General features: G+C 39.1%; 1 protein-coding gene across 1 annotated transcript in view; it reads right to left on the bottom strand.

The window, feature by feature from the left end:
* Window positions 1-252: 252 nt before the first annotated feature.
* DNAH9 (dynein axonemal heavy chain 9) overlaps window positions 253-13,706 on the bottom strand; it is a 245,372-nt gene continuing 231,918 nt past the window's right edge. The window contains exon 69 of the mRNA XM_087709774.1: window positions 253-469. Coding sequence (XP_087565900.1) covers window positions 353-469 — 117 coding nt within the window. The 3' untranslated portion in view covers window positions 253-352. The remainder of the gene's footprint in view (window positions 470-13,706) is intronic.

Below are 13,706 nucleotides of genomic sequence, written 5' to 3'. Positions count from 1 at the left end.
TTTCTTTTGGGGGAGGTGAGATAAAGAAAAAACTTTCTCCAAGAGATTCACCTATTCTGTCCCCTCTGATAGTCATGCACTGTTCTTCAGTGATTTTCCATCTGCATGAAATTCATTTAATGTGTACAAGAAAAAAAGGAAAGGACCAGGCTTGATATGCAAACTCATTTATACAAAAAAATGTATAAAAACTTAAATAAATACATAAATAATGGGGGAAATGGTCAATGTGTGTGTTGGATCCTGTTGCTGAAGGTTTGTTGAACAAAAAAAGCAAATACCATCCAAAAAAGCCCATTAAAAATGTCATTGGAAATAAGATAGGCAGAAAATAAACAAACAAACAATGATCCTATCCAATGCCAGGTGGTGTGATGCTAATGAAAAGCTCAGTGTCAGTCCAATGTGGGTTTCTTTTGCAGGCAGAAAAGATGGTATCAGATCCTGTTTGTCCAAACTGGATTTTACCCTAAACAAAAGAGAGAGGGGGAAATGAATTATAATAAGAAACGGGAGTGGCTGGGAGGGGAAGGACCGGATGAGGCTCCCCTCGATATGAGTAATGTTGATTTGGCCACAACCACCCAGTCACATGACTACCCAGCCACACTCACCCAGTCACATGGTTACCAAGCCACACCCACCCAGTCACATGACCACCAAGCAACACCCACCCAGTCACATGACCACCAAGCAACACCCACCAAGCCATGCCCACAAAACCGTTAGTAAAAAAAAAATTGAATCCCACCATTGGACCAACCCTAATCCTAAATAGGTTTACCCTCCAAAGGGATTTTCCCATACATTTTTCCTGGAACAGTAGAAAAGCCTGAATGAAAAAGACAGTTACCTATTAAGCAAACTAATGTGCTGCAAATTTGTTAGCGACATCGATTTTCCTCTACTGGTTCATGGGTTGTAACCTAACCCTAAGTGGATTAACACTCCAATGGGATTTTTCCATGTATTTTTCCTGGAAAGGTAGAAAAGCCTGACCGAAAAAGACAGTGCCTTCCTAAGCATACCAATTCACTGGAAATTAATTGGCAACATCAATTTTCCTCTACGAGTTCATGGGGACATAACCCAAACCCTAAGTGGGTTTATACTCCAATAGGATTTTTCCATGTATTTTTCCTGGAAAGGTAGAAAATCCTGATTGAAAAGGTCAGTGCCCTCCTAAGCATCTCCTAAGAACTCGTAGAGGAAAATCAATGTTGCCAATGAATTTGCACGCTTTCGTATGCTTAGGAGGCCCCTGATTTTTTCAGTCAAGCTTTCCTACCTTTCCAGTAAAAATTCATGGAAAAATCTCATTGGAGGGTAAACCCACTTAGGGTTAGGGTTCTGCCTCCTTGAACTCGTAGAGGAAAATCAATGTTGCCAATGAATTTGCATCGCTTTGGTATGCTTAGGAGGCTGTTTACTTTTTCAGTCAGGCTTTTCTACCTTTCCAGGAAGAATACATGGAAAAATCCCATTGGAATGTAAACCCACTTACTGTATTTTTCAAAGGATAAGACGCACCTTTTTCCCTCAAAAAAGAGGCTGAAAATCTGGGTGAGTCTTATACACCAAATACAGCATTTTTTGAAGCCCTACCCCCTTCACCAAAATGGTCGTGCATACCCTTATGGAGGCTTTCAGAGAGCTCCTGGGGGCTGGGGAGGGCAGAAATGAGCAAAAAATGGGCCGTTTTTTTGCCACACCCCTAGCAGCACTCTATAAGCCTCATGAAAAATGGGCATTTTTTTGCTCATTTTTGCCCCCGCCAAAGCACTTTGCAAGCCCCCCCCCCCAAGGCTGTTCATGTCTTTTTTTAAAAAAATGGACCCGTTTTTACAAAAAACGGCTCGTTTTTGGGAGGTTTGCAGAGTGTAAAAAAAATTTTTTTTCCTTTTGGAAAGCTCTTTATCTGATTGATGAGAATTACATTGATCAAGTGCTGTGCCAGCAGAAACACCTACCTATCTACTGTATTTCTCTCTCTCTATCCCTCTATCTACCTACCTACTTTTTTTTTAATTTGCCTCTTCAAAACCTTGGTGCATCTTATACTCTGGTGCGTCTTATATTCCAAAAATATAGTAGGGTTAGAGTTAGCACGGCCTGTTTTTCTTCCAAAAACATAGACCATTCAACATCACAAATTTGACCATTTTTATTTATGAACTGTAAGAGACATGTAACAATGCCCCCAACTAAATTCACTTATTTTTAATGTCATTTGCAGGTTGCCATAATTGTGTCCTTAGACTTAGAGCTTCCATAGTTAAGACTATATATTATTATATATAGGATACAATAATACTGTACTGTATATTATATATCACTAATATGTTTCAAATCTCTGTAAGAGGTTTTACATCTATCCAGAGAGGTAAAAAAGAAGTAGCATTCAAGGATAATCTCAGGATGCAAAAGCTCTAAAATTTGCTAAACAGATTATTTATTGGCATTTGTAATAAGTATATGAGATAACATTTATACCAGCTCAGAATATAAATACAAAATCTGAATGCAATTTGAGGAAAAGTCAATACCATACGTATCCCATCACTATTTGCTATGCCTAAATCATCACAAAAAGAAGGCCAAATAGAAGGGGTGAGTGGTTTAAGAATTGGGATTTTGCAAGAAGGTATTAACTCTGCCTATTTTGGCTGATGAGCTATTAAAGAAATTGCATGAAGATCAGGTGGCTAAAACACTGACAGCTAAGGCAGTGGTTATTATTTTCAGCAACTAACTTGAATGAATTAAAAGATAGGCATGTCTTTGTCTATTTTTGTCATGAAAAGTAGAAGTTATCCGTGACAAAATGATAAGGACTGCCTTTTAAAATAAGAGTTGCCAGCTGCAGATGAACTATGAATTGGCCCATCATTCTTTATGTTAAATGTATTGCAATTAAAAGAGGAGGAATTAACTTCTCAAAAAGCAATTTAATTCTTTTTAAAACAATTCCTATACTGTCAAATATATTGTGTGGTCTTGGGTAAAATGGTGCAGTTTCTAAGTCTAAATGCTGACAAAAGAACTCTATTAACTTTTGAAGATGCAATGATCCCACTGATGCTTTTCAAGTTGAAAAAAAGAATTCTAGCAGCTTTTCAGATACTCCCCAGATGTGTGTTCCATGATGGAAACATCAGTTCACTTCTAGAATGAAATGGCTCAACAGAGGCTTGTTAGCTAAATTATAAAGGAGCCCTCATCTCAGGTAACAGTACAGAGCCGGTGATTTTGAAGACAGATAAAGTGGGATGCCTTTGAGAGACTCTTACTTCACTTAATGTCTCAGAATGTTCATGACATATATAGAGCACCTTGCTAGACATTGATCTCATAGACATTTAAGGAAAACTTCTTCACTAACTTGCTACAAAAAGCCAGACGAAGATTCTGCATAGATTTGATGTGCTATCACTAAAACTGGAACATGGGACTGCTGATCGTCTTCAAATATCTCTGCATTCAGCAACCCAAGCAATGTCAGAAGATACAAATTCTCGTTGGGAAGACAGAAAAGCTGCTTATGATCTGTGGTATCAAAGGCTTAAAAGATTACACTAAGCTAAAGCAGATACCTGAATCTTTAAAAAAAATGCAAGTTGTGTTTAATGAACATGAAAAACAAAGACCTTCTTCTAGTGGTGTAATTCTTTGAAGTCTGCTACTAGTTTGGTGAGCTGCTACTGAGCATGCGTTTTGTGTGCACATTCGCACTTTGTGTGCACGGACCCGTTCAGCGCTAAAAAAGGAATATTTGAAGCCTTCTGAGTCTGCAAAGGTAAGTAGAAAAGCGGGGTGGAATCCACTGTGCCACACAATTTAGATTAGCTAGAAAGGGGGAAATCTAACGATTCTAGCTAATATAAATTGCGGCTCACAGCTGATCATCACTCAGCTGATTGTTGGAAATACCAGTTCACCCGAACAAGTAGCATTTTTTACTACCGGTTTGGGCAAACTGGTCTGAACTGATAACATTTCACCCCTGCCTTCTTCCACAAGAAATTACTGTTCTTCTTACCAACTATTCCACTACATAAGAGAAGAATGTACTTTTCAAAATATAGGTGAACTCTCCCTACATGAACTCTTGCCCATTCATATATGTTACATCTGCTACCTTTTGCTCTGACCAGACAACTCATTGCCAAATATGTTGATCACTAATTCTAACATAGCTGTAGTAATTTTACCCATTCAGTTATGTTTGACTCTTGGTGACTTTATAGGGAAGTGCTCTCTGTGCTACCTGCCAAGCACAACTTCTTTCAGTTGTTGGATGTTCATCTTTGTATCATCTATGATGGTATCTAGCCAGCAAGTTCTTTGCTTGCCCCATCTTCCTGATCCACTAACCAATCCTAGCATTATTATCTTCTCAATAAATTTACATGAAATTCCAATATCAGAGAAAAGCTAAAATATGACCTTGGAGAAAGAGTAAATGATTCCAAGATACTTACCATGCCACTATTTGAGCATCCTTAAGCAGCCACAAGTGAAAAGCTTTCTCCTCTTCTACTGGAAATGTGAATGGGAGATCTCACTGATATGCTGGAACTCATTTTATGTACTAGTATTGCACTTCTCTATTGTTCAAGAAGGCCTGAAGAAAAACCTTCAAGTTCTTGCCTTCTGTCATAAAAAAGAAAATATGTAGCTAAAACTTATATTAAAACTAAGATAAGGTAGACCTACAAATTCTAACCTAATATCATTTGAGGAAGGAATGGCAAACTAGCACATCTCTAAATGACTGGAAACAATAACTGTTGCAAAGACTGAAGAACTGGTGAATATTCTGGTCTTACAGAAATCTCCCCTGAGAAGGAGAGGAGGGGAGATTACCCACATTTGCTCTTGATGGCTGTTCCTCATGAGGAGATCACAAGTCAGCAGTCTTCTGCAGGTTTGAGTGTCTTTTTGACAAAGGTAAGGCATCATGCTCTATTTGATCAGATCCTCAGTGTAATTCAGTGGTGGGATTCAAAAAAATTTACTATTGTTTCTGTGGACATGGCTTGTTGGGCATGGCATGGCTTGGTGGGCATGGCAGGTGAAGGATACTGTAAAATCTCCATTCTCTCCCCACTCCAGGGAAAAGTTACTGAAAAATCCCCATTCCCTCCCAGTCAAGTGGGACTCAGGAGGCAGAGAATAGATGGGGCAGGGCCAGTCAGAGGTGGTATTTACCGATTCTCTGAACTACTCAAAATTTCCACTACCGGTTCTCCAGAACCGGTCAGAACCTGCTGAATACCACCTCTGATTTGAAAGTTGGTAACCGCAAATACATAGATAGGTACCACTTCAATGGGCAATTTTACAGGAACATGAAAAGAGCCCCAACCTTGTGTCTCCTGGGCGATGGTGATCTCACTAGCAAATCCTCTCAACCCAGAAGTGCCTCTATTGCTTCCAACTCAAATGTAGAAAATTGCTGTTCTGCAGTTTCCTTGCAAGTAAAAGCTGTCCACACATATGTGGACAGTCTCTCATCCTTTCCTTGTCTTTAGAGATTCCAAGAAACCAGTCTACTCACTGGTCTTGGTCTTTGCTGCAGTTATTAGTTCTGCTTTCATCTTCCATTCACCATGCCTCTCCTGGAAATTCCCTACTTGCTATTATCTAGATTGCCTAAATATTCATAGCCGAGTGTCTCTCTCCTTGTATTTTGAAGATGTATCTCAATTTATTCTCTGATACCAATACTGCTTTCTTTTACTCATTTGTAAGTACTTATTTGCATTTCTTTTTTGCACCTCTTCTTTCTTCCGTTGTCTCTTTTTCTCCAAGTATGAACCTAATCATGATATTCTTTTTTAATAAATAATATTTGGGACTGGAGGTGACCAAGATGAGAAAACATGATCCCTTCTAATGCCACTGTCTCTGATTCAAAGATTCCTCTTCTTCGAGTACTTCTTGAAATGTAGCAAAAAGAAAATAGCCAGGAGCATGCTAGTGATCCTGGAGAAAAATTATCTATGCGGTCACTCAAAATCAACATGTCAACTGCCATCTCTCACTTGTGCTTCGCAACCGATAACAGCTGCCAGAAACTCTAGGGACGCTGGATGGGAGGATGCTTTGAGGAAAAGGAAACTTAGCTATATCTCACTGAGATGGGCTTCAAGGAGACCTGGCTGGGAATGGAACGCAGCTGCATACCAAGCCTAGGCCTGAAGAGATTGTTAAAAAAAAAACCCATCTCATTTGAATTTGATTGGACTTGGGGGCCCAGTGATGGGAGGTAACTAAGGGAGGGAAAAGTTAGACTTGGTGATTTTGGCACACAATTACAGTTCTGGCTATGTGTTACTGCAATTCCCTTGACTTCTTGTAAACTATATCTTTTTTTCATAAATGGAGTTAAGGATCATTCTTACTTAGGAGTTCAAGCTGAGGCAGGTCTGACACAACACTGATTTGTTAGCATATAATCAATCAATTAATATTCTAGCCTATTCTAAAATGAAGGAGCTAAATTATGGGGGGGAAGGGAGCTAATGGAATTGGAATTGGCAAAGGAGGCTGAAGGTTGATTTTGCTATCTGCAGGAAATCTTACAACAGTATGGGTTCCCCTGGAAATCTGATGGAGAAAAAATGAAATTACAGTACCAGATTGCTTATGCTGTGAACACTCATAGTAAGTTCAGCCACAATTTACTTAGCTATAAATAAGTATTATATTGTAGAAGCTACATAAGTCCCTATTTCCCTCTTCCCATGGAAATTGGACCCTGCACCGGCACACTTCAGCATCTTAAACTGAGGTACTTAAATGCTAACAGATTAATATATCAATGTATGGTCAGTTTTGGTTAATTATAAACTTGGCATAACCCTGCCTACTTTCTCATACTGTGCAGTCACCAGTACTGGACTTTAATATTAAACTTCTCAGAAGCTGGACTTTATGATTGGGACTCACCCAATTCAATTCTTTGAGCAAGTTCCCATAGCCTGAGAATGCCTGCAAAGAGGAAGCTTTCAAAGAACAGCTCTTTCATGCAATTGGGAGACAAATGCCTTCAGCCTACAACAAATAGCAGTTTGTTCCTTTATTGGACTTATATCCACCCTTTCCTTCAGTAGTTTAATGAGGGACACATAGCATTTCTTCTCCCCCCCCCCACCTCACACAGCAACATCCCTATGAGAAAGCAAAGGCTGAAAGAGAGCGAGCAACACAAGGAGCTTCCATACCCGTTTCCAAGGATTCAGATGGCTTAATCTGATGATACTAGCCCCAATACCAATCATTGGGCAGCATGGTGGCTCAACATTTAAGACTCTGAGCTTGTCTGCTGGAAAGCCAGCAGCCCAGGTTTGAGACTCAAGCGCCACATAATGGGGTGAGCTTCCATCTTTGCCCCAGTTGCTGCCAACCTAGCACTTGAAAAGCATGCAAATGTGAATAGATAAATACCTGGGAACTGTGACATTATGCTGGCCACATGACTCTGGAAATGTCTTTGAACAGCACTGACTCAATGGCCTTGAAACCGAGATGAGCAACGCCCCTAGAGTCAGCAAGCACTAGCGGCGTAAAATCCGCAGGGACTCCTAACACCAATCCTTAACCACTCCACTGCACTTACCTAAGGTCTATTATGCAAAGCAATCTTTGATTCAATAACAGAGCCATCTTCTCCCTCCATATTCAGTGGTGATTATACTGCTGATCCTGAACCACTAATTTGGGTGCAGCATCTGCAATGTTCTTGAAGGATGTCCCATTGATTTTGTGTCTGGCATCTGCTTGGATTCTCGTTACAAATTGTCTAATTTGGCATTGCTTCTTGCATATTTTCTTGGGGGATAACATGATGCAAATATTTAGTACAGCATTTCTCCCACAGATCAGGCAAAGGAAGGAGGAGTAGAAAAAAATGGACAAAGAATTTATCCTTAAGTTACCTTGAGGATCATTTAATACCAGGTGCAGCAAAGCCGTCTTTAATTCTTTGGCTAGGAGAAGATGCCAGGAATATGAGCAGGGATAGGTTGTATTATGAGGCCCCTTGAAAAGTTCTACAACAGTAGTTTTCTATTGTATTCATGAGTGTATTTCTTCTTCTGCCATAAAGCAGACATTTTTGAGCCCATCTTTCCAGATAAAATCTGCCTACTAAATATGGGTGAGCAGAGAATACCTATCTGTTCTCTGAAGGCACAGAAAAAAAACCATTCTGGGCAGAACCGTCTTCTGGAGTAACTTGTCCAAAGAGTTGAGAGAAGTCCCTTCCCTTATGATTTTCTGGAAACTTGTTAAAACCTGATTGTTCTGGAAGGGGTTAGCAGAGCATTGTCATTGCAGTACTTGATTTTACTGTTTAACATATTGTACACAATGCATACACTATGCATCTAATTCGATTGGAGTGGTATAGAATATTAGTCCATTCATAGATACAGAGACAGACCAGACAGACAGAATTAGGAAGATAGCCGAAGGACAGGGAAAATACTGCAATCAAATGCTTCCTCATTTCTCTCTAGAATATGACATAGGTGACACTTCTCAGCAACATCCCAAAAATTATAAGGTCCAAGGATCTTATAATACTTATACAAAAAAGATGTGAAATATAATCCTTAAATTTTGCTTACTTGGTTAAATTTAAAAGATTATATTAATTTTTAAAACCCTAAATAGTGAGAAAGCCTGAATATAATAGAATATATCATATATATTCAGGTCACCTCCCAATGACCTTGACCTGATGTAATCTCCTTATCACAAGACTTACTGATGACTCACTGATTACCCATCACTAGACCCTCACTTGGCATACCCACACTTGAAGCCCTTATAAACAGAACACTGACACTTGACACCCCATAAATTCTACTGAAGATGTTACCTAGCCTGGTAACAATATATTCAGAAACCAACCTACAAGTTGAGAGAATGAACCTTCACCCTCATAATGGAATATATCTCCCATTGCTAATCTGTCCAGCTATTACAATATACAAACTGATTCTTCTGAAGGTGCTCCTCCAGTTCCAGGCTGCAAAAGCATCAAGATATCTTCAAGACCATCTATTCTATTCTCCATTCTCCTGACTCATCAAGGGGGGATCCTTTTAGTGGTGCCTCAGTTCTATGAAGTGAGGCCAAGAAAGCTCTGCTTTTCCATTGTGATATGGGACATCCTCTCTTTTAAAACTAGACTAGTCCCTAGTAATGTTTTCTGGTCAACAGAGAAAATCAAACTCTTCAACAGGGTCTTGGAGAAATGATTTACAGTATATTGCTATAATATATTGTTATTTATTAGTTATAGGTATTATTGTATTTTAATGTATTGTAACTTTTTACGCTTGAGGAAATATGCTTTTTTCAAGACATGACATAATATAATATAACATCATAATAGAGTTGGAAGAGACCTTGGAGATCTTATAGTCAAGCCCCTGCTCAGGCAGGAAACCCTATACCATTTCAGATAAATGGTTGTCTAATCTCTTCTTAAAAACCTTCAGCATTGGAGCACCCACAACTTCTGGAGGCAAGTCATCCCACTGAGTAATTATTCTGTCAGGAAATTTCTCCTTAGTTCTAGATTTCTTCTCTCCTTGATTAGCTTCCATCCATTGTCCTAATATCAGATGCTTTGGAGAATAAGTTGATCCTCTCTTCTTTGTGGCAGCCCCTTAGATATTGGAACACTGCTATCATATCACCCCTAGTCTGTCTTGTAAGCTACAGTGAGTCAGATAGGAATATGGACCATACAGTTTTATTGGTTGGTTGATACTATTATTCTATTATTTCTATTTCTATTATTTCTATTTTATTCTAGCTGCTTATAACTGTGTACTTCAGGAGTCATCCAGGCATTTATGCCTGATTTTCTCTGTTTAACCAAGAAGTGTTCATTCAACAGTTTTTCAGGTGTTAATGAATTTTGATACAGTTTTTAATCCGTGTCTTTAAATGCTCTCTGTTTGTATGCTAATTATTGTGAATTAAATTGAATTTAGATGAACTGTATTAAATAGTTGTAGATAAAATAATTGGACTTGAGGGGTAGGATATAAATCTAGTAAATTGATAAATCATCACATTTCTTGGAAGAATAATTTCCGTAAATGGCTTACAAGATATGGACAAAGTACTGTTTTGCTCAATAGGTATTTAATTGAAATTGCAAAAGCTAGCTTGCCTACTTTCTAGGTCTTCCTGCAAATGAGGTGCCCATGAAATAGGGGCAAAGGGGAAGCACCCAGTAATGAAAAACCCTTTTCAGAAGGATTTGCTTTGCATTCTACTTGTCGTTTGATAGATGATCTTTCAGTTCGTGCTTTGAAAACTTGTAGTTGAACTGGCTGTCTCCATTCCAAATTCCCAGCTTCAGGGGTGGCATTGGATTTAATGCTTTTTTTTTTTTTACTGTTTTATGTTATAGTCTGATTTTATATTTTCCTGTGAGCAGCCCAGAAAACTATTATTAGGAAAGGGCTGGTTTTCTAAATATCAAAATCAACCAATAGCACACATCTGCTGGGGGGTACCAGCCTGGCAGACAGAAAGCTATCTTATTTTATTTTGTATCTCGTGTCGCTTAAGATTCGCAGTTGATCCATTGTGATCGTGAGCTCTTTTTCTTCTGGTACTTACAACAACAGAAAAACATGAGATCGGCTACTCTGAGCTGAGAAGAGCCTTACTTGCTGAGTTTCTACCTGTCATGTAGACAGAACGATCAACCTGCAAATGGGGAAAGGAGGGGGGGATGTTTAGATTCTGTTCATCATGTTGCTTAACATGTCGCAACAAAGAGGCTGATGGAGCTGGCAAATCCTCCCTGGGCTGTTTTCCACAACCTCAGACTTTCCCTGGTAAGCTTTCCAGCAGGATTAAGTGATGTACAGCCATGCAAGCTGGCGTCTGTGTTTCAGGGGGATGAGAAGAAAATTAAACACACTCCAACTGGCAGCAATCAACAGGCCCTTCAAAAACAAATTCTCGGTCTTTCCCAGAAATACACAATGAGCACAGTGATCATAGTACAGTATTGAAATACTGCCTGGTATAGAAGGTGTGCCACTATAGCTTGTTGTCTATTCCCCTCGACTTTCTTCCCGAGAAGTAAAGAGTTTCCTACCCAACATTTATGGGGAACAGAACTAGATGGGCCCCTGAAACAAGCTTGTCAGGTACCACCCAATGCACCTGAAATGGTGGGGCTTTTTCCATCACACAGGCATGATATGTCACTGAACCGCAGCGATGAAGGAAAGGTAGTGTAATGGTGTGTTGGAATGACCTTGGTGTATCTTGAGAGACAGAAAGAAGAGCCAGAGATTGGACAATTGCCATGTAAATGATGTCTCAACTCACATAAGGATGCCATTAGACTGATATTAGTCCTTCCAGATAGTCCAGTCAAGAAACATGGTCATTTCTTTATTGTAAGGTTACTTTAGAATCTTGCAGGACAGAAAGTATTTCTATCCTCCTTTCCTTTTACTCTCCAGAAAACTAGGAAGTGAAGTCCTTTCCCTCTCCCCTTCTATCTATCTGCCTCTCCTTTTGTCTGGGATAATGAAAGATGGATAACTCAGCTCATGAAGACATGGGTGTCCGGTGTTAATTCTGCCTCTCTTTACGTAAAGGTCAAACATTGTCTGCTTGTCAGCTCTCCCCGGTAAAACAGACAAGAAACATGATTAAATGAACTAATTACTTTATTATAAGAATACACCAACAGAATCTTGCAAGTCTCAAAGTACAACAATACCACTTTTAAACTATCTGTTCCATTAGAGTGAGTCCATCCTAAGTTCCTTCCTTTTGTAAAGCCACCGGGGTCTCCTGCCTCTCTTATCTGATTGTTTCCTAGCAGCATCTCTTCCCCCACCATTCCCCAAGGTCATCCACACTTTCTATTACAATGCTTGACCTTTAGTCTAAGCCCAGCATAGACAAATATTGGGGGGAAAGCTGCCCATGGACCAGATGTTATTTGTTTCTTCTACAGGGAATTATATGAGTCTATCAACTGATGATTTACTCCTTAGATTTGTTTGAGTCACTATTTTAACTAGTAGAGTCCCAGAAGGGCATCAGCAGGGGCTCTAACTGGAGAATGAGTTTATGAAAGAGTGAGAACTTTAAGCAAGGACCTCAGAAATTGGCCAAAACTCCATCTAGTGCAAGAATATCATTATAGACCCAGCATTGTGGACTACATACTGTTTTGGCTTTGAAAACTGTAATTGCTATAGGCACATAATGTTTACCTTAGAGTTTATGATATCTGGATATTTATAGGCCTTTACTCAGTTTTGATGTTTTGATGATTCAGATATGAGGTACTGTAGGTTGCTACACCACTTAGTAAATACCATCATCCTCATTTGTTAGGATTATTTTCTAGCATTTGAGTCTGGCAATAAATGCTAGCATATGAAGGTTTTGTCACAAGTCCAGAAGGGATACACAAAAGACAGCAGCAGCAGCAGCAACACACTGAATACACACATTGGGTTTGAGCTAGAAATTTGGCTCTAATGAGACCCTTAGTATCAAGACTACAAAGTACCTCGTCGCTAGGAAAGTGACTAAATTATTTGCCATGACAATGATATGTATGTTTGATTACCAGATGGAGTAGAGATTATCTTTTTCTCTAACTAGGCTATGTTTCTGTACCTACTTAATAGGAAACCAGCTTTACTGAAGTCAATGGGGCCAATTTCTAAAAGAGCATGCATAGGATTATGCTGTTAATCCATCAGAGCAGAAATGACTATCATCTTATACCACTTGCAACATATTTCAGAAAGAGTGCTAGGAAGAAATAAATTCCCATCAGAACCTGCATGTGGATCTCCAAATCATAAATTTCACAACAACGCTAAAACATGCTCACATACAGTACATACCCAAATTATCAGTCTGAAAAAGATTGCAGCGGTACTCCCTGAGCCTAAGCCTTGATTTCAGTTCAGTCATACTCTATGTCAGGAAAGATGTTCCATTAAATATGGATATAGAAGAGAATGAATAGAAAACTGTTCTGGGGATTTATGATCAGGACAAACCAATAGCACTGATCATTTTGAAGTCTGTTATTGTCAGAGTTGCTCCATGTGAGTTGAAGTTTCTATGCACCTCACATTTCCTTTACTGATACTTGATAAAATTTGCTGCAACCAATATAACATGATATCCACAGAGCTATTGGGGGAGGGAGGTACCAAAAACAATGGACATTTGGTCTTTGAAGAAAATGCTGCAGAGAACTGGAGCTTATAAACTTGCTGCACTCCAGGAGCATAAACTAGAAAAGCAAGATGCTTCATGTGACCATTGACAAAGAGACTTTCTAATATTTTTCTCTTTCATGACAGTGCGGATAAGGATAGAAGCTATACTTAAATATACATCTATAGAGTGTACTAAAAGTCAGCTCCCATAGGCCAATCATAATGTTTTATTAATTTTTTTCAGGGAAAATGTTACTAAGAAATGTTCAAAGGTCATGCAATAAAGTGTTTAGAAGAAAATGGCAAACTATTCAGACTTTTAATGTGATTAAAGACTTCTAAGTTCTCTATGGGGCCTCACTTGTGGTATGCCCTATGTATTAAAGCAAACTGTGTATTCAGAAAGGAAAACACCCATTCTTCACTGGAATAGAAGCTGAAGGAGAAAATTAAGGTCCA

Source organism: Thamnophis sirtalis, unplaced genomic scaffold (assembly GCF_051295495.1).
Source record: "Thamnophis sirtalis isolate CommonGarterSnake01/CBP01778 unplaced genomic scaffold, rThaSir2_p1.2 scaffold_3, whole genome shotgun sequence".
Taxonomy (NCBI): domain Eukaryota; kingdom Metazoa; phylum Chordata; class Lepidosauria; order Squamata; family Natricidae; genus Thamnophis; species Thamnophis sirtalis.
This window is presented reverse-complemented; position numbering and strand designations above follow the sequence as displayed.